The sequence below is a fragment of the Myotis brandtii genome, unplaced genomic scaffold (assembly GCF_000412655.1).
Source record: "Myotis brandtii unplaced genomic scaffold, ASM41265v1 scaffold26, whole genome shotgun sequence".
NCBI classification, from domain to species: domain Eukaryota; kingdom Metazoa; phylum Chordata; class Mammalia; order Chiroptera; family Vespertilionidae; genus Myotis; species Myotis brandtii.
Window position 1 is genome coordinate 2,146,696 of NW_005359880.1, and position 26,558 is coordinate 2,173,253.

Genomic DNA, 26,558 nt, shown 5'->3' on the forward strand with positions numbered 1-26,558 from the left:
AGAAAAGATAAGGACATCATTTTTTGTAAATAATGATTTTTACAAATGTTTTTTTCCTTCATAATTTTCCCAATCACCCATTTCACCAATCCTGAATATGCAATTATTGATCCTGCACATTACTGCAAGTCAGGTTCCCATTTCAGAACAGAGTTTAATTATATGTGAGAACAAGATGGAATATCTGAGTGAATGTTTAAATGTGGGGTTTCTTTTTCCTGAAAAATAAAAACCATAAAAATACATTCAGCTGTGAACCTCTTTTATTACCAGCCTCTTAAAATTTTGCTCACGTGCCGAAACCGGTTTGGCTCAGTGGATAGAGCATTGGCCTGCGGACTGAAAGGTCCCAGGTTCGATTCCGGTCAAGGGCATAGGTTGGGCAAGGTGAGAAAAACGTCTGACGGTGCAAGGGCCTTGGAGTGGGACAAGTCCCAGCTCTATAATTTAACAATAGACTTGAGCATGTTAATCGATTCTTCATTTCCTTAAAAAAAATAAAATGGAGGCCTTACATACAAGGAGCAACCAATTAATGAATGCATAAATAAGTGGAACAACAAATCGATGTTTCTCTCTCCCCCCGCCCTCACTTCTTCCCTCTCTAAAAAATTTTTAATTAAAAAAAACTTTTAAAAAAACGGAGTTACTAATGCCACTTTATCATAGGGGCATTGAACAGAGTAAATGAGTCCCCTAAACCTTCTTATCTAGTGCCCAGTAGATACTCAGTAAGCAATCCTTTCCTGTTCTTATGTGAATAGGGTCCCCCCCCTTCCCTCTCTAAAAATTTTTTAATTAAAAAAAAAACTTTTTAAAAAACGGAGTTACTAATACCACTTTATCATAGGGGCATTGAACAGAGTAAATGAGATAATATTCATCAGTCCCCTAAACCTTCTTATCTAGTGCCCAGTAGATATTCAGTAAGCAATCCTTTCCTGTTCTTATGTGAATAGGGACTGAAATGAGCCAGAACACTTTAATGTTCTTTCTCAAACACTGCCATAGCCCTCGGGCCTCTCCTGTTATCTCAGCGCATTGCTGTTGTCAGCTGATACCAGCTGCACTGCGCACTCAGCATGTACCTCTCCTGTTATCTCGGCGCATTGCTGTCAGCTGATACCAGCTGCACTGCGCACTCAGCATGTGCCAGGAGGTGCTCAGAAGCATGGCCCTATTTGTGCCCCCATGATTGCCCGCTAGGTGAGGATCCCCTCAGAGTTCGCTCTTGTTTGCTTTGTGTTGAGGAGGGGGTTCTGGGGATAGGAAGGGGGTCGTTATTAAGGAGAAAGGGTCTATGAGCTACGTCAGGTAGGTCCTCAGACCCAAACCACCTCCATTTCAAAGTTGCTTACACTTTCAGGAGCTGGGAAGAGTGGTGTCCCGGATAAGCCCATGAATCTCATGGGGCCCCGGGCACGCCGTTTAGTAACTGAGAATCTCAATTTTCTGCATCTGTAAAGGAAGGGCAAGCCTTTTGACACAGCTGTTGAGAATCCTAAATAAAGCAATAAAGCTAAAACTGCCAGTACCTGGTAAATGTAAGCTCTCAGCCCCCCGCCTATCCTCAGCCAGCTGCGCCTTGCAAGCGGGCGGTGCAGAGCGGCGGCAGGAGCCTGGGTGAGGGAAGGGGTTGCTTGACTTTCTCTTTGGTCTCGGATTCCCGGTCCTGGGGAGCTCCGCAGCTCCCACTCCTGCCGCGGACAGACCATATCGGCAGAGGACCTGGATGAGGACTCCTGCGGCTGCCTCTGGAGTTTCAGGTGTCCTCCTCCGAATAGCATGACCCGGTTCCCCTCCAGGGAGCAGCCGGGCTTGGGCGGCGCCTCGGGCAGGGAGGATGGACCCTTGATGTCCTTAGGGCGGCTCAGGGGGCCACGCAGCTACTCTGTCGCCCCCGGGCGGGCGGGCGGAGGGCTCTGTTTGGAGGAGGTCACCCGGGAGACAAGCCGCGGAGTCCAGGGGGAGTGGAGGGAGGCTGCAGGCAGATAGAGGCTGGGAGGAGGGAGCCTCACCGCGTGGACGAGCCTGAGGTCTGGGAGGCCCTGGGTAGGTAAGTGCGCGCTCTGCGCGGGGCACCGGGGCGGGCGGGGACCAGAGGACAAAACGCTGACCGACCGCAAGGTCCTGCGCTGCAGGGACGGAGGAAGGGGGCCCTGTGGTGAGAAATAGCCTGCCTGGGCCACGACCTCTCTCTGACGCCTTGCTCCTCTTCCCCCAAACAAATAAGAAAAAGTGGCCCCAAATTTGGGAACTGGACGTGGGTTCTGGTCTTTGGTCACCTGCCCACCTGCGCATCTGGGCTTTCCGGTGATGCCCAGTGCACAGCTGGCCAGTCCTGAGCAGTCTTCCTGCGCCCGGCCTGGCGCCCCCGCCACCCTCCGTCCCTCTCCTCCCCGCTCCAGCCCCAAGCCCTCCGACCCTCAGGTTCCAACTGGCGCCTTCGGGGAAGCGTGGGAAACAGGTGAGCAGACGCAGGTCTGTGTCCCTTTGGATGGGAACCTGAATGCGCCACTTCATCAGTCTCAGTGAGCCCTGTCCACACACATGGACACTCCACAGACATGCGCACACACAGATGCTCGCACTCAGCTCACACATACATTCCGTACGTAGACACATCACACACAAAGGTCCACACACACTCACAAAGCCACTCAGGTACACCCCGAAAATCACTCATTCACACATATGTACACACAGATGCACATGGGTACACACAGGCACATGCTTACATTCATGTACACAGACACTCTCACTGATGCAGCCTCACACACTCACGAGGACTTGAGCTCACACACAGACACATGCCCACAGAGAGAAACACTCACAGGTACCTACACAAAGATGCTCACACTCATGAATGCACCCTCATACACAGGCACACAATCACACACACACATATACACCGCCGCCTCTCTTCCCAACACACAGTACACCTCTGCCATATTCGTGTGCCCTTCGGTGCGTTTTGTCTCTGTCCTGACACTGACACACTAGTTTGAGGTGATGTTCTTGTCGGCCCCAGCCACTCAACTGCCAGTGTTAGTGTCTGGCACAGTGTCTCCTTGCTAGGGCTCTCAGGTTTACAGAGTATAAAATAATTTATGAATATCTAAATTGGTATATAGGCAGTAGGGCAGTAGAGTTATCGTCTAAGTTCTGGGAAGTCCGTTCCTACTACCAGCGTTTAAACAAGCATTTGTGAGGGGGTAGGTGTTCCAATAAATTACTGAGTTAAAAGTTAAGTTCTGTTTGTTTTTTACAAAGCTGATCATGGTTGCTTGGGGGGAAAAATACCCTTTGGGGAAGACAATTTTAAGTTTTAAAGTAACAGTAGTTAAGCAATGTGAAAAAATACCCTTTGGGGAAGACAATTAATTTTAAGTTTTAAAGTAACAGTAGTTAAGCAATGTGCTGCAGTTTAATATCTGCTTATGTGGAGTAAGTATACTACCGCATAAATAAAAGTTATCAGCGTTATCATATCTCCAGTCGAACTGACCAGAATAACATCTTACATTAAAAATCACTCTTAAAGAAACCCCACTTCTCTGTTCAAAAATGGTAGACAAAGTATCTGTGTACTTTATTTAGAATGAATATCTGAGTGAGACTAAAATGGTTTCAGATCTTTCGTCTGTTGTTTTAACAGATGTTTTCTTCCATAGGTTATGATGATGGCAGACATTGCTAATGACAGAATGGCTCATTCCTTGAAGAAAGGGGGGAGTGTGTCTTCTCTAAGCAGCCATGAGTTCCGGCAGAAGGAACACCATAGGCGCATCAAAGAGTGAGTAACTGAAAGTCTAATATCTTAAGTTCAATTACTGAATTAACAGGTTCATGTTTATCAGGGGAAAAGAAAACATTCCCTTTGGGAAGCAAAAAGAGAGAAAATGGACAAGTACAAGGTTCAAGTCATCTTTGGGAGGCATATATTTTTCTTAAATATATTTTATTGATGTTTTACAGAGAGGAAGGGAGAGGGATAGAGAGTTAGAAACATCGATGAGAGAGAAACATCGATCAGCTGCCTCTTGCACACCCCCTATTGGGGATGTGTCCACAACCAAGGTACATGCCCTTGACTGGAATCGAACCCATGACCCTTCAGTCCGCAGGCCGACGCTCTATCCACTGAGCCAAACCGGTTAGGGCGGGAGGCATATTTTTTAAAAAGAAAGAGAAAGAAACTGAGAAAACATAAGTGATATGTTGTTCCCAGCAGCATTTTTTACTGTTTCAAAGACTACCCCAAAAAAATCATCTACTCAAAAGAACACCATATACAATGTAGACCAGATACTTCCTACATGCCTCGTGAATTCCCATCTTCAATATTATATAAATTCATAGTTTAAGCACTTTTGCAATCAATATATACATATACAATGTATTTAGCATTATTTTATACAAGTTTTATAATGTATTTCACAACCATTGTTTGTGTCCTTATAAATGGCTGCATAATACTTTGTCAGTTTATAATTCTGGTCACTTTCAGTTTGTTTCCATTGTTTTTCTTTTCTACTGTATAATGCCTCTGTTTGCTTTCTTCCCAGAAGTAGAATTAGTGGGTCAAAGGGTAATAAGTATTTTTTATTGTTTTGGCTCTTGCTGCATATTGCATTTGGTCTCCTAAAGAGATAAATCAATTTTTTATATTTTCATGGCATTTCTATTTGACTGCCATTGGGAAGAAAACAAAGCAAATTATTCAGTGCAGAGGTCAATTAACTTATATGACAGCCTTTCTTTCTTAACAGTCTCATAGAATTGAAGGATGTGGTGTAGTAATTAATCCCTGTGGTTGAGAAACAGGAGCTAGTGTGTCCTGTGGAACAGAGACCATAAGAACTGGGATAGATTTACATTAGAATTCTGAAACCAAATCTTCCTACTCTCAGAATGTATCAATGCATTTACTTAAAACTAGAGGTCCGAGTGAGCACCAAAGCCCCACTGAAGCAAGTCTTGCCCAGAAGGGTGTCTTCAGCAACAGAAGTTCTCCCACTGCAGACACAGCTGATTCTCACTGCCAATTGGCCTGGAGGTCAATTCCTCCCAGTGACACCTAAAACAATCAAGGCATAACTACAACAAGACTGTGCACAAAGCCCACAAGGGGGTGCACCAAGAGTGTCCACCTCAGGTAACTGGGGAGGCTGAGCCACTGGGCCCTGTAGGACACCTAGCACACAAAACCACTCTACCAACACAGGGAAGCAGACAAAATGCGAAGACAAAGAAACAGGTCACAAATGACAGAAATGGAGGACAGCAAACGACTGGATATAGAGTTCAAAACCACGGTTCTAAGATTTTTCAAGAATTTTATGGAAACCGCCGATAAATGTATTGAGATCCTTAAGAAATCTAGTGAGACCCTCGATGTTGTGATAAAGGACCAACTAGAAATTAAGCATACACGGACTGAAATAAAGAATATTATACAGACTCCCAACAGCAGACCAGATGATCGCAAGAATCAGGTCAAAGATTTGAAATACGAAGAAGCAAAAAACACCCAACCAGAAAAGCAAAATGAAAAAAGAATCCAAAAATACGAAGATAGTGTAAGGAGCCTCTGGGACAACTTCAAGCGTACCAACATCAGAATTATAGGGGTACCAGAAGAAGAGAGAGGGCAAGATATTGAAAACCTATTTGAAGAAATAATGACAGAAAACTTCCCCTACCTGGTGAAAGAAATAGACTTCCAAGTCCAGGAAGCGCAGAGAACCCCAAACAAAAGGAATCCAAAGATGGTGAACAAAATTCATGCACTCGGGGGGGTCCTCAGCCTGGATTGTGAAAGGGCGCAGGCCAGGCTGAGGCCAGGGAGGGATGCAGGAGGTTGGCCAGTCAGGGAAGGACCACAGGAGGGCTCCAGGGCATGTCTGGCCCATCTTGCTCAGTCCCGATCTGCCAGACCCCAGCAGCAAGCTAACCTACCAGTCAAAGCATCTGCCCCCTGGTAGTCAGTGCACATCATAATGACTGGTCAACTGCCCCCTGGTGGTCAGTGCACATCATAGCGAGCGGTTGAGCAGCCTTAGCATTCATTAGCATATTATGCTTTGATTGGTTGAATAGCCGACTGGACGAATGGACACTTAGCATATTAGGCTTTTATTATATAGGATTCTACTTTCCAAACTTGTATGCGTATATGCATAACCTTTGGACACAGACATTAGGATGATGAAGGCCTGGGGCAGGGGGCGGGGGAGTGGGAGGAGAGTAGGGTAAGGGTGAAGAAGGGAACATATGTAATACTTTCAACAATAAAGATTTAATTTAAAAAACAAATAAAATTACACTTTCCAACCCTGGATATTTGTGGATTATGAGCACAATCTCTCTTTTACAGATAAGAAATACAAAGGAATCGCAGTCTTAGCATGACAGAAGTAAAGCTGGGAGAATAATTAACCTCTGTAACTTTTGCTTCTGACCCTAGGCATTTGGGCTGCTATTTCCAATATTTATGTATAAGAGTTCATAAGAGTTCTTTCAATTATGTATTTTTAAATAATTGTTAGCTTAAATTCATTTTTTAAGAAAATATTTATTATAATCTGACATAAATCATGTTCCCATGATTAATAAAAAAAAAACAACTTTTCTCATCCAAAGACTAAACCAGGGGTCCTCAAACTTTTTAAACAGGGGGCCAGTTCACTGTCCCTCAGACCGTTGGAGGGCTGGACTATAGTTTTAAAAAAAACTATGAACAAATTCCTGTGCACACTGCACATATCTTATTTTGAAGTAAAAAAACAAAACAGGAACAAATACAATATTTGTATTTGCATGTGGCCCACGGGCCGTAGTTTGAGGACCCCTGGACTAAACTGTTATCCCTATTTACATACTTCATTTACCTCTTTCCTTTCAAAGCAAATTAGAAAGTCATAGAGAATCAGAGAATGGCCAAATTTGAAGAATTAGAGATCACTCTTTTTTATTGAAGTATAAACACAAACTAAAAGCAACACAAATCCAAAAATAGTTTTATCAACACATTAGAATCGATTTCTCACTAACAAATACATTTAAATGATAATTATTTTGATATATGTTGAAGTAGGAATTTGAACTCTCAAACAAAACATCCAGAATGATCCTCTATCTACACTTTTTCTTTAAGAGCAAATGAATAGCTGCCACATGGCCTTGCAATGCAGAGCCATTTAGGAGGCGACCTCCCCAGCTCTAACTCCTGCGCAATTTCATTGTCTTCATTCCTGTCTTAGACTAGACTGCATGGTGATTCTCCTTCATGAAATCCATCGTCAGCTCGTAGAAAAATTCTGAAGGCTTAGAGGCTATGAAATGCAGACATTGTTTTGAAATTGCAGTGCTTTATGGAAAAGCATATACCTTTCATCTGAAAATTATTTCAAAACAATTTTAATAGATCAGTTTCAGTAGTATAAAGTATATCCTGAAGTATACTATGGACCTAACACACTATCGCTTTTCCGCCCACCAGCATTACTCCTACTAGGTGGACATGATTTTTATCATTTTACTGTGAAATAACTGCCGCTTACAAGTCAAGTGATGATTTAATGACTAGGATATAGTCCTAAATCATGAGGATGGCATATGGCAGTGACTTTCAACCTTTTTCATCTCATGTACACATAAACTAATTATTAAATTCGTCAGCACACCAAAAAAATGTTTTTGCTGATCTGACCAAAAAAATAGGTTTAATTTTTATTCATTCACACCAGATGGTTATTGTGTTAACTGTTATTTTTTTATTTGACAATCTAGGGAAAAGAGGTCAGTGCCCTGCGTAAATAGTCAGATATTGTTTGTTTTAAACATTCTTGTGACACATAGTTTTATCAACACATTAGAATCGATTTCTCACTAACAAATACATTTAAATGATAATTATTTTGATATATGTTGAAGTAGGAATTTGAACTCTCAAACAAAACATTCAGAATGATCCTCTATCTACACTTTTTCTTGAAGAGCAAATGAATAGCTGCCACATAGCATTGCAATGCAGAGCCCTTTAGGAGGCTACCTCCCCAGCTCTAACTCCTGCGTAATTCATTGTCTTCATCCCTGTCTTAGACTAGACTGCATGGTGATTCTCCTTCATGAAATCCATCATCTGCTCATAGAAAAATTCTGAAGGCTTACTAAGTGGTTCTCAACCTGTGGTCGCGACCCCTTTGGCGGTCGAACGACCCTTTCACAGGGGTCGCCTAAGACCATCCTGCATATCAGATATTTACATTATGATTCATAACAGTAGCAAAATTACAGTAATGAAGTAGCAACGAAAATAATTTTATGGTTGGGTCACAACATGAGGAACTGTATTTAAAGGGCCAGAAGGTTGAGAACCACTGACATAATAGATGCTCAAGAAATATCGGGTGAAGGAAGGGAGAAGGAGAAGGTTAATGAATACCCAAAGAGCCCTCTGAATTGTGAAGGATGATAGAATGCATAGCCCTAGCCAGTTTGGCTCAGTGGATAGAGTATTGGCCTGTGGACGGAAGGGACCTGGGTTTGATCCCAGTCAAGGACACGTCCTCGGTTGCAGGCTTCTCCCCGCACGCACTTTAGTTGCAACCAATTGATGTGTTTCTCTCGCATCCATATTTCTCTCTGTCTTTCCCGCTCTCTTCCACTCTCTCTTTAAAAAAAAATCAATAGAACTTATAGTCAATATAATTATTGTTAACAGTTTTTAGGGTTGTGTGTTTTTATTTAAATTATATGACTAGGATACAGTCCTAAATAATGAGGATGGCATATGGCAGTAATTTTCAACCTTTTTCATCTCATGTACACATAAACTAATTATTAAATTCATCAGCACACTAAAAAAAATATGTTTTTACTGATCTGACCAAAAAAATAGGTTTAATTTTTATTCATGTTTTAATTCTAATGTAATTTTATGCTTTCTTTTTTTAAAAAGAAACTTTTTAAGCTGGATTTTACTTTCTCAATATCCTAACTGTTAACACATCACATTTATTTCTATACATACATACATAGTTGTCATCATACTTTGCATTTCAACTCAACAATTAATAGTAATAAGGGTGATACTAGCTGACATTTGTTGAGCCCTCACTATAACCTCACTTAAGTCTTACAGAAGGTATATTACAGAGAGTGGCAAACTATGGCCCAAGGGCCAAGTTCAACCTGCCACCTGTTTTTGTATGGCCCTAGTTAAGTATGGTTATTACATGGTTAAAAAAAATTAAAAGGAGAGTAATATTTTTGTCATGTGAAAATTATAAGAAACCCAAATTTCAGTATTTATAAATAATTTTTCATTGGAACATATCCATGACTTTTTATGTATGTATTGCCTCTGGCTGCTTTCCCACTAGAACTACAGAGTGGAGTAGTTGCAATGGAAATCATAGGTCCCACAAAGCCAAAAAAAATTGCTATATGGAATTTTACAGAAATATTTGCCAACCCCTGATCTATAAGATAAATGCTATTGTCATCTCCAGTTGACAAATGAAGAAACAGATGCTTCGAGAAGCTGAGCCTCCAAAGCTACAGAATTAGGAAGCGGCAAAATGGGCTTTTGTTTATGGTCAAGTATTCTCATTTCCTGAAAATTGGCTACCTATGTGTGACTTGCATTAACGAGCTCTTCATTCACCAGAACCTTGTTTCCCACCCATGGGTAAGAGCAGGTATTTACAATGGCATCTTTCATGTTGGAAGCTCAGCCTTTGGCAGCCTCAAACAGTATTTGAACAGATGTGCCACTCTCACGTTCTTAAAATGGAAATTGAAACCCGAGGTTAGGTTACTTTCCCGGGATCATGTGACATGATATCCAGGCTTATTATCTCTGAGTCCACTAGTTCAACTAGTAGGCCAGGCCTAACGTTGGTGATGAGAGTCTCTCTTTTGCCTCAAACCAAAATTGCAGTGATGTCGTGCTATGAGAACTTTTGAGTATGGATCCCACAGCTCTTCACTGGAACGCACTGGTAGCATAATAGCACAACCCTATCTTAAAACTACATAAAAATCCAGCAAACTTGCTATAAATTAAATGGCCATAAAACAAAATTACCTTATCAAGCAACTTATACCTTCTCCTGGCAGGGGAAGAGTAGGTATGCTTTTGCTGTAAGCATACCATGCATAAAATTATCCATAGAAGCTTTGAGGTAGGAAGTTCCCAGGTAAGGGCATAACGATGCATATTTTATCTTGTTTTCTACATCTTCCTTCTCAAGCACAGGGACTTTCTTTGTACGGCAAGAACTTCCCACTTCGCCCGTGCATTCTGGACAGGGCATATTTGTTGAAAGATGAAGGGGTGGAGAGTGCAAATTTATACTCTGGAGTCTTCTTTTTCTCTGTGCGCTCTGAAATATCCCCACTAGGAGGCAGCACATGATTTCAAAATATGGTATTTCCAGGTATCTCATGGTAACAGAAGAGATGATATTCTGACCTTCTTAATCTACTAAATTAATGGCTTTAAGGCTGCCTGTGCATTCAAATATTATCTCTTACTGCAGTTTCAAAATATCTAAGTAATAATGGCAGTGAAATGTCTGGGAATGACTCCTCAATGAAAATTACATAGTATGTGTGGCTAGTGAGATTTAATTGAAATAATTGTTTCTATCTCTAACAGCCAAAACAATAAGACATGCCTTGCACTTATTCTGTGTAATTCAAGGAATGGTCAGCAAGTAAATTTGTAAGATGTTTTCAGTAAAACTGAATTTCATGGAAGAATAAATATATTCCAACTCCTTAGCTCAGTGATGGCGAACCTTTTGAGCTCGGCATGTCAGCATTTTGAAAAACCCTAACTTAACTCTGGTGCCGTGTCACATATAGAAATTTTTTGATATTTGCAACCATAGTAAAACAAAGACTTATATTTTTGATATTTATTTTATATATTTAAATGCCATTTAACAAAGAAAAATCAACCAAAAAAATGAGTTCGTGTGTCACCTCTGACACACGTGTCATAGGTTTGTCATCACTGCCTTAGCTGTTTATTTATTTATTTATTTTTTGCCCCTTTTCTGTGTAACCAGAATACAGGCTGCTGGGTTAGTTAGCATGGGAAGTTTCCAGGGTCTCAAGTACAATATTGAAAGGTGACTTTGTTACTGTGGGCCAATTTTATGCAGCTATTTCTGCATCCAGGTTAATTTCAAGTCTGCCCTCAGCAACAGTACATGTGATTCCGAGTATTAACTGAAATTTGCATTGGATTACAAATTGTTACTCTTCTCTCTAGAATGTTAGTTGATTTGTTCAGTGTTTTCACCAGTTTACACAAGATTTACCAGTAATCTACCTTTTAAAACTTTACATCTGCCTTGTATATATTTTGCCAATTGAAAAGAGCATGTACCTTGGTTGCGGGCACATCCCCAGTAGGAGTTGTACAGGAGGCAGCTGATTGATGTTTCTCTCTCATCGATGTTTCTAACTCTATCCCTCTTCCTTCCTCTCTGTAAAAAAATAAAAAATCAATAAATATATTTTAAAAAATAAAATAAAAATAAGTTCTTATTTTTTTAAAAATCACCATATTGTCAGGTGGTGAAGGCCTGGGGAGGAGGGTTAGAAGGGGCCAGTGGGAGAAAAAGGGGATATATGTAATACTTTCAACAATAAAAGAATTTTTAATTTAAAAATAAATCATAAGATCAACTATAGCATTCCCTTTGCAATGACTCTAGAAGAGTTAGTATGATACACTAGGGAAAGTCTGGTCATAGACAACTAAAATTCATCCACTTGAAATGGTGTGACATATACTCAATAAATGTATTGTGCTGTGTATGCAGAACTAGTAATTAAAATAAGTTTTCTCTTCAAACATCTCACATTTTTATCTATAAAATTTTCCAAGGGCTTGAGTAAAGCTGTTTATCAACAGAAAACATATATGTTCCTGGCCAGGTAGCTCAGTTGATTAGAGTGTTTTCCCAACATGCCAAGGTTGTGGGTTCAACCCCCAGTCAGGGCTATACAAGATCAACCAATGAATGCATAAATAAGTGGAACAACAAATTGATGTTTCTTCTCTCTCTCTCTTTCTCTCTCTCTCACCCTTTCTCTCTCTAAAAATGAATAAATAAATAAAAAGAAAAAATATATATTTGTGTAAGTCAATATTCTGAATTAATATTGGTAATTCCCAACTTTCAAATATAGGATTTCTTTTACTTCTAAAAATTTACTGAGTTCATATTCTAGTTTAATGTCAGTTGCTCAGATTACAAGCATTTTTAATATTTTGTCTTTTTTCAAAAAATACCTTCTTTTTTCTATTTTTTCTGTTCAACTTATTCTTCTCTCTCCCTTTTTTCAACTCATCTCATTCTAGTATTGGAACTATCCGGTTTCAGTTCAAAAAATACCATAAACATTTTAAGTATAATTTCCCTCTAATTGTACATGCAGTTATAGTGTTGATTTATAAATGGTCAGCCATCCAAGGTACAGAAATTGATAGACTAATTAAATATTTTCCCTCTGCATGATCCGGGATGCCGGATTTCCAGCAAAATATCTGAAACCTCACTCCCCAAAGCCCTGTCTCCTTTACAAAACTAACTCTAAGTTTTGTGCTCTATTACTTGCAGCATCCCAATTCCAAGAAACAAATTCTGTATCAGAATTTGAATCGATTATAGCTCTAATTTGTATAATAATAATTTTTAAAACAGTGGCTTAAACAAAACCGAAATACATTTTTCTCTTACATAAGAAGTATGGAGGGGAGCAGTTCAGGGATCTAGATGTTCTTTTTCTGATCCATAATCCATAAGATGATCTCAAGACCCAAGATAGCTGCTGAACTCTTGCCATCAGACCCATATTCCAGTCATCAAGGAGGGCACACACTGGCTCCTCTTGATTGAATTAGTTCTTTTAAGAAAGCTCTTTCAGAATTTCCATCCAAAGCTTTCACTTATGTCACAAGCTACATGGCACCAAAGAAGTCCAAAAATTTGTCTTTAATTTAGAGAGAAACATTCCTACAAATTTAAGGTTCTGTGACCAAGGAAGAAAGAACAACATTGGAAAGCAAAGGGCAGTCCCTGCCACTATGATCATTATAATTTTCTTTATAATAGTAGAATAATGGAAACAATCTAAATGACTTAAAGAATAAACAGTTAAATAAAATGTAGTATGTTCATATGTTAAATACTCTTGGTGTTTAAAATATTCGTGTAGATTACTATTCATTGACACAGAAAATTATTCATGATACATTTCTGAGAAGGGAAAAAACAACTCAACATCGATCATGTCATCACATGTGTAAAATCACATCTGAAAATATTTCTTTTAATGTTAACAATGGTTAGATAACCAGTGTGGTTAGTACTTTTTGTGTAATTTTACTTTGTTCTTTATACTTTTCTACGCTTTGAACTTTTTACAATGACTATGCAATGATCATACATATGATTACTGTGGGAAGAAAAAGACACTGAATGAAACTGTTACAAGATTCCGGGGCAGGAGGAATAGGGAAACTGAGATGGGAAAGTTAAAACAAGGCCAAAGAGTGTGGGCAATTTGCAGCCAGCTTGTAACTAACAAGACACTTGAGAGCAAATGGTTAAAAACCTCCCTAATGAAAGAATACAGAAAGGGGGAGAGGAAGGGGGAAAAGGAAAAATAAGAAGGGGAAGTTTTACTCCCTAAGCCAGTGATGGCGAACCTTTTGAGCTCGGCGTGTCAGCATTTTGAAAAACCCTAACTTAACTCTGGTGCCGTGTCACATATAGAAATTTTTTTATATTTGCAACCATAGTAAAACAAAGATTTATATTTTTGATATTTATTTTATATATTTAAATGCCATTTAACAAAGAAAAATCAACCAAAAAATGAGTTCACATGTCCCCTCTGACACGCGTGTCATAGATTCGCCATCACTGCCCTAATCAGAGAAGCCAGCAGTCTCAAGGCTTGGCAAGATAAAGTTGGCAGGTGCTTCTCATGAATTCTGGGAAGGTCACAACAAAGTAAAGAAAAAAAAAGACTTTGAGACTTAATCTATACCAAAATATTCAGCAGAGGAATTTTGAAACCTATAGACAAGAGGGTATATACTGCCTCAAACCCTCACCCAACCAACATGCTCTTCAGATTAGCTGGGAGCCCGTATGCTCTTCATAAGCCAGATGTATAGGTTTGCTTACTTGCTCTGTTTTTTTCAATAAAGGTGCATGCTTTAATTGCTTTGATAAATTGGCTTTTCACAAGGCAGTCAAGGTCTCTCCTATAAATTCATTTGTATGAGAAGACAAGGATTGAGGTTGGGGACAGCCCTCTCCCAGTGACTCAGAGAGCTGTCCCATAACACCTCTCTGGTGACGGTGAGAGGTGCCTCTAACAAAACCATCTTCATTAATCAAAAAAGTCACTGCAAAACTTCCTATTTGCACATAGTCTTCAGCCAGTGGGGTTTCTAGGCTCCCTGTGATACCCATTTCGTACTGAAAATATTAAACTGCACTGAATATCAATTTGTAAGTAACATGGCGATCGCAAACAATAATGAGGACTGTTTGTCAAAATCCTTATTTGCTTTCTTGTCTTAGACGTCTAACTTTTGCAAATCTGAGTTTTGTACCAACTCTACTCCCTTTCTATGAGTGTTTAGTATGGTATTCAGTAGAAAAGAAATAGGGATTTTATTATACCTTCTTATGTTTGTGTAAGTGTTAATGGCAGTAACTAATCTTTCAGGTAGTCATTACCCCTTTTTTCATTCTGTCAGATACAATCATATGTGAGATTTTGTCACTGAGGGGAATAGGATATTTGAAATACATCTGCCTTTCCTATGTGTGGAAAGTAAGCCTTTTGCATTGTTCCCTGTGTCTCTGAACCGGGTAGAATAATGACTCTTTTACTTACTTAAAAGAGCATTGTGAAGGTAAGATAAGATCATTATAGGAAATGTTTTGCAAAAGTTAAAAGTAGCATTTATTATATTGGGACAGGCTGGCTTATCTTAGAATCAAGGGGCTTATGCAACGTTAAGCAGAAGCTGTCTTCTGCAGTACTGCCCACAACACCTGCAGCCAACATAGCCAAGCAGGTTGCGTGCTACTTCAAAGGGAGCAACAAATTGAGGACAGCAGGTGTTACAAGAATAGGGACTAAATCACTAATCCAGAAAGCCGTCGTGAAAAAGCAGCCATAATTTCTTGCATCACCTTCCTGGTAAACCTTAATTTATTGTGTAAATTGTATTGGATTAAAGGATTATAAGAATAGATTAGCCATAATTTTCTTAAAATATCACTTTGCAAGAAGCTCACTAATTCCAAATAGCTGAGAACTAAGTATTTTAAAATCCTCGTGAAAGAAAAAAATTCCAACGATTAAGGACAAATATCTCTTTTTTATTGAAAGCAAAAACACAGCCTGCTTATCAAAGTGGTCACTCTGAAAACACACACACACCCACACACACACACTATCGTATAATCTCCTTTGAAATGACATCTGGCTAACCTCCATTTTCACAGGTGGGGAGAATTGGGGCAGAGACTCTGAGGCTGCCATTAGTGGCAGTTGGATTTCCTCTGACTTTAGTTGAATTAAGTAGTGCCTGGGGGACATTAGGGGCTCCTCCGGATTGGGTCTCCTGTTCAGCACCTGGAGAAGCTTATATTGCCTTGGTAACCAAGCCTAAACCCTTTCTGAACGTTGAAAAGGGTGATTGATGCTTATTGATTTACAATCGTTTGGGTGAATTGTGGTTTCTCTCTCCATGTAGATGAGTTTTTCGCTTTTCTTTTTTTTCTACTAAAGGGATTTGTGACGTACCTACAATTGTGCATTCTTTATAACCCCCTATGTATATATAGAGTTGTTTCCCAACGTGTTAAGTTTTCTGTATGTTCCCCAGCCCCTGTTGTGAGCTTTGTCCACTTGGAGGAGAGCCTTTGCACCTGTGGTGGAGATGCGAACCACGAACACTTTCTTTTTTTTTTTAATATTTTTTTTTTTTGATTTTTTACAGAGAGGAGGGGAGAGGGATAGAGAGTTAGAAACATCGATGAGAGAGAAACATCGATCAGCTGCCTCCTGCATGCCCCCACTGGGGATGTGCCTGCAACCAAGGTACATGCCCCCGACCCGGAATCGAACCTGGGACCCCTGAGTCCGTAGGCCGACACTCTATCCACTGAGCCAAACCGGTCAGGGCCGAACACTTTCTTAATAATCAGATGCCTGGGCATGGCACTGGGCTTCAATCACTATTGCATTCAATCACAATCACAAGTAACCTCTTACGCCTTAAAGTTTCCATCTCTCAAATGTTTTCGGCTTTAAATATGTAACCAGGATATTTACCTGGCACTTGCTTAAACTTTTTAGAGAAAATTTTACCTGTGTGATATTTTTGCTGAAAGCAACATTGTGCTTTGTTGTTATTGTTGTAATAACTACTGACATTTGTTTTCTTCTTTGCTTCCAGCTGTGTGAGTACTGTGTCATATATGGATGAACCTAGCCAGCATGATGTTGCCTCTCGCCTTACAGTTCAGATGGAAAACACCTATCAGCTGGGTGTGTTATTTTATCACTCTCTTCTATGTTAAACTTCTAATTTTGTGAGTGATATTTACTTAAACTACTATTTGATAACCCGGCATTATCTTCAATGCTTGTACAATATAAGGGATCTTAACTGAGTGATTTGATGCTGCTGTAATTTCTTTCCTTTTCTTTCCTCTTCTTTCCTCTTCTCTTTTCTTTCTTTTCTTTTTTCTTTTCTTTTCTTTTCTTTTTTCTTTTCTTTTCTTTTCTTTTCTTTTCTTTTCTTTTCTCTTCTTTTCTTTTCTTTTCTGAGTGTCATCACCCCAAACTTTAATTGCTTACAAAGAGTTCTCCACAGCTCCATCTCTGCACTACAAAGGCTGCAGTTCTTCATGTGGGGGAGGGGGAGGGGGCAGGGTTTCTCCCTGGGGAGCAGTATGGCTCCATGTAGATAGCTGGACAGAGGGCAACTTGGCAAGACATGGGGACAAGCTTTTCCTAGCAAGGAATCTCAGGGAATTCCCCCTCACCCTCAGGGGCTGAGGCTAGCAGGCTCCTCAACCCCCCATGATTCACAGCTGATTAAGGCTGCATGAGTCCTGATCAGCTCCCCTCCCCTCCACGGGAAGAGGTAGGCCTGGGGCAATGGAGAGGAATGGGATTGGGGGAGGCTCATCTTAAAGAAATCTGGAATTTTGAAGGGTCACCTGTGTGGAGACAGGTCAGGACTTGATCCCTTCACCCCATCTGGGAGTCTGCTTGTGCTCATGCGGAACCGCTTACCTACCCTTCTGGAGGGTCCACTTTTCTTTATCAGTGGTTGCTGAACACCAAGCAGTTCACTGGGCAGCACTGATGAATATTATGTCTTACTGAAGTAAGAAGTCCATTGAGTACTTGGGGGGATTATCTTGTGGAGTTATTTTATATCTACTTGAAATGAAGTGTATATATAAAATATGAAATAAAAGAGCTATGCATTAAAGTTTTATCTAACAAAACCAACCAATGCTGTTGATAGGTGGAGAAAAAAGCCTTGAAGGCAAAGGCAAATGATTCTGGGTCCCCTGTTGACAGAGATGTTTATCCCTTCACACTGAGGTTTTAGATCTTTGAAAACAAAGATCTTTGCACCTGCCCCTAAACTCCCAGTGGAGTCCACAGTGAATATCTTTTCCCATTCATGTTTCCTTATAGGCCTACTTGTTTTCTCTCAGTGTGTGCCTGCCCACTATTATCTGAATCCATATATAATTACTGCTGTAGAGAAATTCCGCAGAGACTTACCAGTGACCAAAGAAAGACCCCATGGGCTGGAGCAGTTCCATCTGTGCCAGTTAACCTCGTGAAAATTACAGACCATCCGTGCATCCCATTAAGCCTTGGAGCCAGGTTTCTACAGTAATCCCCAAGACTACGTGGATTACAAGGCTCCATAATTAGTCAGTCTACTGGTATTTTCATAATGCTGTGGTAGACAACGAATATTCCTGCCATCCAATGCGCTTTTATACTTCTTCTCAGAACCTTACCCAGTTTTGGGGGGGAGTCATCATTACTACTTTGGGTCCCTAACATTCTGGTGAAGCTGATCCTAACCTCACAGATGAACTAGTGACTTATTCTGGGGTGGCATAGACCCTCCGATTGGTCAAATCAATCAAAGCCTTGATATTCAATTCAGAAAAACGTTTGGCTGTTGAAGAAGCAGATCGGGCCCTGAAACCTGAAAGAATGTGGGGGCTATGGCAGCTTTTGCTCTCCTGCCCTCACATGGAGCCTAAGAAGGGAGAATTACATCCCAACATCATCATTTGAATCCTAAGTCCAAAGTACTCTTGGGCTTTTTAGCGAGGCAAGCTAAGTTTGGGTTAGGTTTCCACCCACTAGTAGCTAAAAGATCTTTGCCATTCTGTGCCTATGATTTGGGGTTCTGCATACTGAAAGGGTTTGAGTCCAATTTCAACAAGATAAAGGAGTTGAAATATGAAGCCCTGTGTTTCTTCTTCCTGGGATATATTATTTTCATGACTTATTTCTTCAAATAAATGGGCTAAATTGTCTTATCAGTTTTAGAAGTACTGGCTGTTGAACCAAGTTAGAAAAGTAGCTAATATATGGTAATAAAAGATGATTTTACTTTGGTTGGTGGGCACACAGTGCAATATACAGATCTTGTAACATAGAAATCCACACCTGAAATTTACGTAACCCCAATAAATTTAATTTAAAAAAAAAGAGGGTAGAAAAGAAATTTTCCAAATACTTTAATATGTATAGTATTTTCCACATATTCTTACAAAATGTTGTGTGAATTAATCTTCTATAATTAGTCTTTTGTGCTTGACAATTTTTTAAGCATTCAACTAGCCATCTTATTAAAAATCAAAAACATATTTCTACTTCTATTTATTTCTGGATTTATTTTGCATATGAAAGGTACTCTGTGGGCCTTGGCAAAGATTTTCTCATATCTACAAAAGGCAATACTGACCAGATTAGTGGGGGGTGGGAGATCAGTCAATTGCCAGCATTATTGTGTTCAATATTTCACATTCTATCAAAAAATATTTGTATCACCTAAACATATCTTAAATGGTTAACATGTTTGTCCTCCCTTTATCTGAGTAATTACAGCCACCAAGAGTGAGATGAAACATGAATGTAAATTAATGAAACAAAAAAAAGGGAATGGTAAAACGTCTATGTTTCTTGTAATGAAACACCATTTACATTTGCTCATTAATTAATTACTGAAACATGTATATAGAAAAAATACAGTCTATAGGATCCAATATATCTGAATACTAGTTTTGCCAAATCCTAAATAAATGGTGTTCAAGCAAGGTATTTCGAATCCTCGAATCTCAGTTTCTTCATCTATAAATAAGGATAATAGTCCACATATCAGAGGGATACTATGAGAATTAAGTGAAGAAATGTATTTACATTGCTTCTCCACTCATTATGTTATTGCTTCTCAAAATGACTGCCTCTAAGACTTTACCTTGGATCACAGAGAAGAAAAGCCTTCTATGACATCCAGTAAAATTTCCTATTAATTATGGAATGAGTTCTCCACGGTCCTTTTTGGAGCAATGATTAAAGAGGTACTTGATTCTTTACAAACACTGACTGAGCAGCAAGTCAGACGGGACTCATTGGTGGCCATATTTGCTGCCACATTGAGACAGCCTGCGTGAGAATGAAGCCAACATAATGGAGAGTAGACTTTTAAGATGGAGGGAGAGAGAGACATCACTGGGGCTCACCTTCCGTGAGAAGATCAGGCCCTGTCATCAGATGCGTTCTTGGACAGCCTAGGAGTCTCTCAGCTCAGACTTCACCCCACCCCGTGGAGGCCTCCCTCCTTCCCTACTGACACCCTCACTGATCTCGCTGCCTTCTCAGCACCAGCACTCCCTTTCCTTCCTCAGAATGAGGTAGTAACAACATCAACATATAGCTAATGAGTGTGTGTGTGGCAGGCACTGTTGTAAGCACTTTAAAAAGTTCAACTCATTTAACCCTAATATATTTGGTCATTATTATTATCTCAGTTTGGGGAAACTGAGACACATATATTAAATGACTAAATTTTTATCTATTCTCTCTTCTGTATTTTTATGGACAAGTTTTCCCTTTTTTCTTTGTTTTTTTATCCAACAGACCTTCTTCAGGTCCTTGATTTTTTTATTTCTAAAAAAAATGTTTCCCTCCTAAAGAAAAAAAAAGTTCTCAAAAAAAAAAAAAAAGAAAGAAAGAACGAAATAGCTTTGGCATTCACATCGGTTGACTCTGAAAGTAGCTTTGGGGAGCTTATTTTGAAAGTCAACAGCTGAACACTGACAATCGCTTTCCCTTTGCATCTCAGCATCCCCGCCTGAGCAAGGCAATGATGATTGTGGCTGTAGCGGGGGCAAGTCACAAAGGAGTGAGAAAAGCTCATTCTATTTCACAATAGAATCAGGTTAATGAGATTTTTTTAAAAAGTAACCAAAGTGCAGAAAAGACATCGGTCCATCTGGCCAACAGGAGCTACTGGAAACAGGCTCAAGTGCCCCCAGACGTCTGTCTCTCTAGCACCAAACTGTGTGAGCTCCTCCTCTCCCCGTGTCTGGATTCCTTCCCACTGTGAGAAACTGGCCCCCGGCAGCTCCTTAGGATCACACGGCATAACTTTGCCACAGAAAGAGCCTGATCCTCTCCTACTCCCTGTCAAGTTTGAACTAAAAATCCCAAGAAAGGACTCCAATTGGCCTGGCTTGGGGCAAGTGTTTCCTCTGGGCCAGTCAACCATGACCTGGCCTTGGGCTCAAAGGAGGCCCTGGGAGATCCTAAAGAACCACGTGGTCAGCGTAGGAAGAGGACCAGTTCCTGGAAAGGGAGACGCTGTTCCCAATGGCAGGGAGGTGTACTAGGCAGACAGGCTTCCGCACCGAAGGAGTTTACTACTTTCTGAAGGGAGCCATGCATATGGTCATCATAGCACAGTGATGGCGAACCTATGACACGCGTGTCAGAGGTGTCACGCAAACTCATTTTTTTGTTTGATTTTTCTTTGTTAAATGGCATTTAAATACATAAAATAAATATCGAAAATATAAGTCTTTGTTTTACTATGGTTGCAAATATCAAAAAATTTCTATATGTGACACGGCACCAGAGTTAAGTTAGGGTTTTTCAAAATGCTGACACGCCGAGCTCAAAAGGTTCGCCATCACTGTCATAGCACATGACGAAATTAAGTGTCATGTGGGTGATGTAGGTCAAACGTAAGGTATGTGTGATATGAGTGCTTCGTAAGAGGGAGTGAGAAAGAGAGAGGTATGGATCTAAAGGATGTAATCTACTCAATTTAGTCTAAGCTGGCAGTTCATTTTTAATTTTCTTAAATAGAAAGGGGAAAATCAACCTCAAATTTAGCCTCATTTCACTAGAATATTTGAGTAGAAATTGAAAAGATCCACAGAAAGGGACACTGAAGTCTATGGTACCAGGAGCTTGCCTACAGACCCATAAAGCAGGAGTAACCGAGACCAACCTTTCACAGGTTTATAACTGCTTACCTCTGTCTTGTAGAACAGAGATTCCTGCTGGCTAACTATTAGGGTTAATTATCACACTCATTGTATCAGGTGTCCCTGTTTTACATGTTCAAATGCATTTCCCACACGAATATAAATTTAATTGAACAATTCCTATACAATCATCAAAATGAAAATACTCTTTATTGAGCCTCAGGAGGCTGACCTAACTCTGCTACATGCATGGGCTGTAACCTTCTGGTTCAGTTCAGCCAATGGGAAAGTTCCGTCGGAAGCCGCAGGGTGGAAGGGCTGTGAGCTGGGTATTTTTCCCTCCACTCTGCCTGTGGGTTCATCTCAGACTGTTTGTATCCATCAACAGAAGGACATAACTGCTCTCCAGGGATCCTGCTCCACGTGCCTCTTCTAGGATCTAGGAAGAGTTCCTTTCTCAAATCCCTCAAGCCGGGGGTAGGATGAGGGTAACACCTTCACTTTCACTAACCTAGGGGCAGTTTCCTTGAGATTTCCTACATCCTGCTCAGACCTCTCAAAGGAGTCTCTTTATTAAGTCCTCCTGGAATTGTCTTAACTTTAGTGTGTCGTGTGTTCCCTTGGGCCCTGACCGATACAGTCATTAAAAATAAACTCTGAAAAGATACTGATGAATATTCAAATAGAATTGGATATCATTCTTCATCTCATCCATTTATCCATATCAATTCAGCAAATAATGATCAAGCCCCTGTACCCCAGGCCCTGGGCACATGGTACACATTGTACAGTGACAGAAAGACGATGAGGTTAATAGTCCCAGGAGGTACAGGCAAGATTCCTGGAGTGCCAGGTAAAGAAGACCCATCTGAAGCTCCTTATCTGAACATGGACTAACTGTGGTTAAGAATATGAGCTCCTGAGTCAGATAGACATGGGACATCCCAGCTCTGCCACTGTGTGATTCCGGGCAACTTACACAATGCATTTAAACCTCTGTTTCACATCTGTGAAATGGAGATAACAGTAAGATTCACACCAGAGATTACTGGAAGTTTATATAAGGTAACAGATATGACATTCTTACCATAGTGCCTGACATGTAGAAAATGCTCAGTAAAAGTAGCCATGATCTGTACCATGATTATTAGCTCTAAATGTTTGATTCTGTCTTATTTCAGAAATCATAAATTAAATATTTCTTATGCCATTAGCATTGTATTCAACTCTGAAGAGGATAAAAATCTAGCCGACCTCATTTCACTGGGGAGAACGGCAGGTGTGCCTTAGTTGTGAGGTAGATTAGGAGCCAAGATAGTGGTGGGGGCCCAGTGCATTGGGAGTGCAGAGAAGGGAGGGATGGTTTTTTATTGGAAGAGAGCAAGAAGGCTACCTGGAGGAGACTTTTGAACTGACCTTGAAACACATTAGTGGATATTTCTCGATGAACATGATGGGAAAGGATGTTCTAGAGCGAGAGAGAGAGAGAGAGAGAGAGCAAGAGACAATGTACAAGCAGCTTTATAAGACAGATGAAGTCCATGAGGTGGAGCAGGATCGTGCAGAGCCTGTGATATTGGAAGAAGAGGCTACAGGTAGGGTGGGAGCTGAATGTTAGACCTTGCTAAGGGAAATATCATAGTAAGATCTGGGACTTAAGACCTAGAGGCATAGAAACATCTAGCAAACTGTCAAACCTCAGAGGGAAGGTAGGGGAGCGGGGAGGGAAAGAGATTAACCAATGAATTCATATGGGTTGGGAGAGGTCAATGGGGAGGTGGAAGGGGACATATGTAACACTTTCAACAATAGAGGTTTAAAAAAAAGAATGGCCCTGAGAACATAGTAAACAGCAAAAAAAAAAAAAAAAAAAAAAAAAAAACTTTTTGGATTTAGAACGACCCATCGAGTTGCTGTGTGGTAGGTAGACAGAAGCAGGAGAGAGATGTTGTGTTGAGACTTGGACGTAGGTCATTAATAGTGGAAACTGGGAATGGGGATATTTTTCAGTGTCAAACCTCGATGGCTGAACACACTCGTTAGGTCGTCTGGCAAATGGATGAGTCTACTGTCTTATTCTCTGCCAGAGAACTTGACTGGAAACCTAAGACTACCATTTTTTCTTTAATGAAGGCCACACAGAAGATTAAATGTCTCTCCATGGTTCTGTACTCTTAATTAGCCTGTGAGGTGGGCGGGTATGATATAAAATGACCTCTTAGCCCAGGCCAGTGTGGCTCAGTTGGTTGGGCATCCTTCCATGCACCCAATGGTTGCCGGTTCAATTGTGGTCAGGGCACATGCCCAGGTTGCTGGCTAGATCCCCAGTAGGGGGAGTGCAGGAGACGGCTGAGAGATGTTAAGCTCTCATATTGATATTTCTCTCTTCTCCTTTCCTCTGTCTCTAAAAAGTCAATAAACTATTCTTAAAAACAATACATACATACATACATATAAACAAATAAATAAAATGACTTCTTAGGAAGAAATTTTGTCGTATTTTCAGGTCCTACGAAGCATTTTCCCGTGGTTACCGTCAATCATATTCTGAAAGATGTGTTAACTACCTACCTACAAGAAGAACAGTATGACCCAGAGCTCTGTAGACAGATGGCTAAAACAATTTCTGAGGTAATGTGTGATTTGCCTAAAGAGTTAACTGTAACTAGAATATTTGCAGAGAGTACAACCCCCTACTTTTTGAAGAAGGCAATTAATTTGCAGTAGCAGTACAAATGCTTATTTATATTTTATTTTATTAAAATATTTATTAGGTCATATTCTATCTCTGTGTGAGAGCCTTTGTCTAAAACAATCATTACGTGCATCATTTGCATGTATTTCATTTAAAAAATGTATAAAACTGCCCCATTTATTTTTTTAAATTATTGTGAAAGATAAAAATTTTAATGATCATTTCTCTTCCCCAAGGCAGCTTTGATGGCCATCAAACACAGACACTGTGGCCTTTAAATTCATTTAAGCACATTCATTTCTATATTTATCGACTGCAGTGCTGGCACTCTATCAGATTTCCTCTGTTTGCTCTTTTAAAACAAAGTCTTTAATGAGCATTTATGATTAGTCATATTGCAGGAGACTCCAGACCTATGGTCTCTTCATTAGACATGAACAAGATGGTGTAACTCTAATGCCAACATTCTTTGAAGGGAAGCCATCTTAACATAAATTTTCCAAAGACTATAATAACTCTATTAAATTATGTTTTCTGGATTACAGTTTTTTTTTCATGTGCCTGAGAAAAATGTACATTTATTGCTGGTGCTGTCACTTTGTCCCTAAATGTCCTTTCTCATGAGGACAGTGCTTGAAGCAAATCATAGTTATGGCTCTACAACAATTAGTGACAGTATCTACAATGGATCATGCTATTTTCTTAAATTAAATCCATTATATTTATGACAAAGGGCAATACTCAAGTTTCAATGTGGCTAAGTGAGAACCATTTTTTTGTATTTTTTCCTTTTAAATTCTAGGTGATTAAAGCCCAGGTCAAGGACTTGATGATCCCACGGTACAAGCTGATTGTGATTGTTCACATTGGACCTCGGCATGGCCAGAGCATACTTATTGGGAGTAGATGCCTCTGGAATCCTAAAAGTGATACCTTTGCATCTTATGTTTTCAGAAACTCTTCACTCTTTGCTCTTGCAAATGTCTATGCCATTTACTTTGAGTGACTGAAAATAAGAAATCTAGTATTACTTCTTTTAAATCAAGAAATAGGCTGTATCCGAGTACACAAAAGTTTTACTGACAAAAGGTTTGAGAAGGAAATATTAATACTTCAAACAACTGGAAGATTTGGGAATTTTTTATACTCTTTTAAAGGTTGGGGGCGGGGAGGGTGGCACAAGAAAGAATCTTGTTTATCTCAAGAAGGAACTAAGTCTTGGTTCTGCTGGATTTTTTTCATAGACATAGAGTCTTATTAAATATTGCTTTTGGTACTAATTATTTTAATTACTCTTCAATTAAAGAGCTGGAATTTTCTGCATTGTTTTTTAAGGAAGAGAAGTTTTAAAAAAAAATACATGGCTACATACCCTGACCAATAAATGACAGTAGGATATTCAACATGGTATACACAAATGACTAATGTTAATGTGTCTCAGTGCTGCATATAAAAGAATACTGGCTTTCATTTTCTACTTAATAAATTGAGCAGCATTCATTAACTGCAATTATTGTTACATGTACCTGACAGTTGAAACTGCTGAGGTAGAATTAATGATTTCATAACAATTATCGTAGTCCCGCGGGGCTGCTAGATAAAACTAGAAGCTCTTGTGGGCTGCCTGCACTTCACAGAATTGTGGGAGAACTCAATGTTGGCTCTTCAATAATGGAAACCATAAAGTGAATAAAGCCTTTTTCAGGCACTGAAGTAATCGCTGTGATATTAAATATGCATGATGCTTAATAGTAAATGTATTTGTAATACATAAAATCATGTATTCGAAAGAGACGCTGCTTTTAAGTATACACTGCTCGCTGTGCCTTTGAATAGGTTTTCCTAAGCTAACAAACTTTCCCACAAAATATATCGCTGGCAGGCTAACACATAAGACATGTGTATTTACTATTTTGTTCTTATGAATTTAGAACTGACCCAGTGTGGTTTTCAATGGATGGCACTAAAATTTATAGGGCTGAAATAGCTTCTTATTCTGCTGGTTAATGTAGTTTGTACCATGGATCATTTGTTTTTATGGAGCTTTCAGCGTGTAAAATGATGCTGTGGCATTGTTCTTGGATGGTAAGTGGACTGCCCAGAGGACATTAGTTAAAGGTCAAAGACAAATTGTACACATATGGAGAAAATTAGCAACACGGTAATCCTAAGGAAAAACTGATGTGTAATTCATACCAAAAAGAATTTAACAAATGGGAAAACAGTCAGTTCTTTATAGTTTTAAAATGTATCGATGTCTCATT

At 39.8% G+C, this 26,558-nt stretch overlaps 1 protein-coding gene across 2 annotated transcripts; it reads left to right on the forward strand.

Moving 5' to 3' along the window:
• The first annotated feature begins 1,601 nt into the window (after nucleotides 1-1,601).
• TCTEX1D1 (Tctex1 domain containing 1) lies at nucleotides 1,602-26,558 on the forward strand. Of its 2 annotated transcripts, XM_005868058.2 has the most exons (5): nucleotides 1,602-2,056; nucleotides 3,675-3,796; nucleotides 16,517-16,608; nucleotides 24,106-24,230; nucleotides 25,097-26,558. In XM_005868058.2, the coding sequence occupies exons 2-5, from the start codon at nucleotides 3,678-3,680 to the stop codon at nucleotides 25,298-25,300; spliced, it is 540 nt and encodes a 179-aa protein (XP_005868120.1). In that variant the 5' UTR covers nucleotides 1,602-2,056; nucleotides 3,675-3,677; the 3' UTR covers nucleotides 25,301-26,558. The 2 variants fall into 2 exon arrangements, with proteins under 2 accessions (XP_005868120.1, XP_014396555.1); XM_014541069.1 differs by lacking the exon at nucleotides 1,602-2,056 and having other exon boundaries at nucleotides 3,506-3,796.

What these genes read in the sequence shown, in the direction of transcription:
- TCTEX1D1 (XM_005868058.2), top strand. Translation starts at nt 3,678, where the DNA reads ATGATGATGGCAGACATTGCTAATGACAGAATGGCTCATTCCTTGAAG. An exon ending in CACCATAGGCGCATCAAAGA is followed by an intron (nt 3,797 to 16,516) that starts GTGAGTAACTGA and finishes CTTTGCTTCCAG; the next exon opens with CTGTGTGAGTACTGTGTCAT. An exon ending in GGAAAACACCTATCAGCTGG is followed by an intron (nt 16,609 to 24,105) that starts GTGTGTTATTTT and finishes TCGTATTTTCAG; the next exon opens with GTCCTACGAAGCATTTTCCC.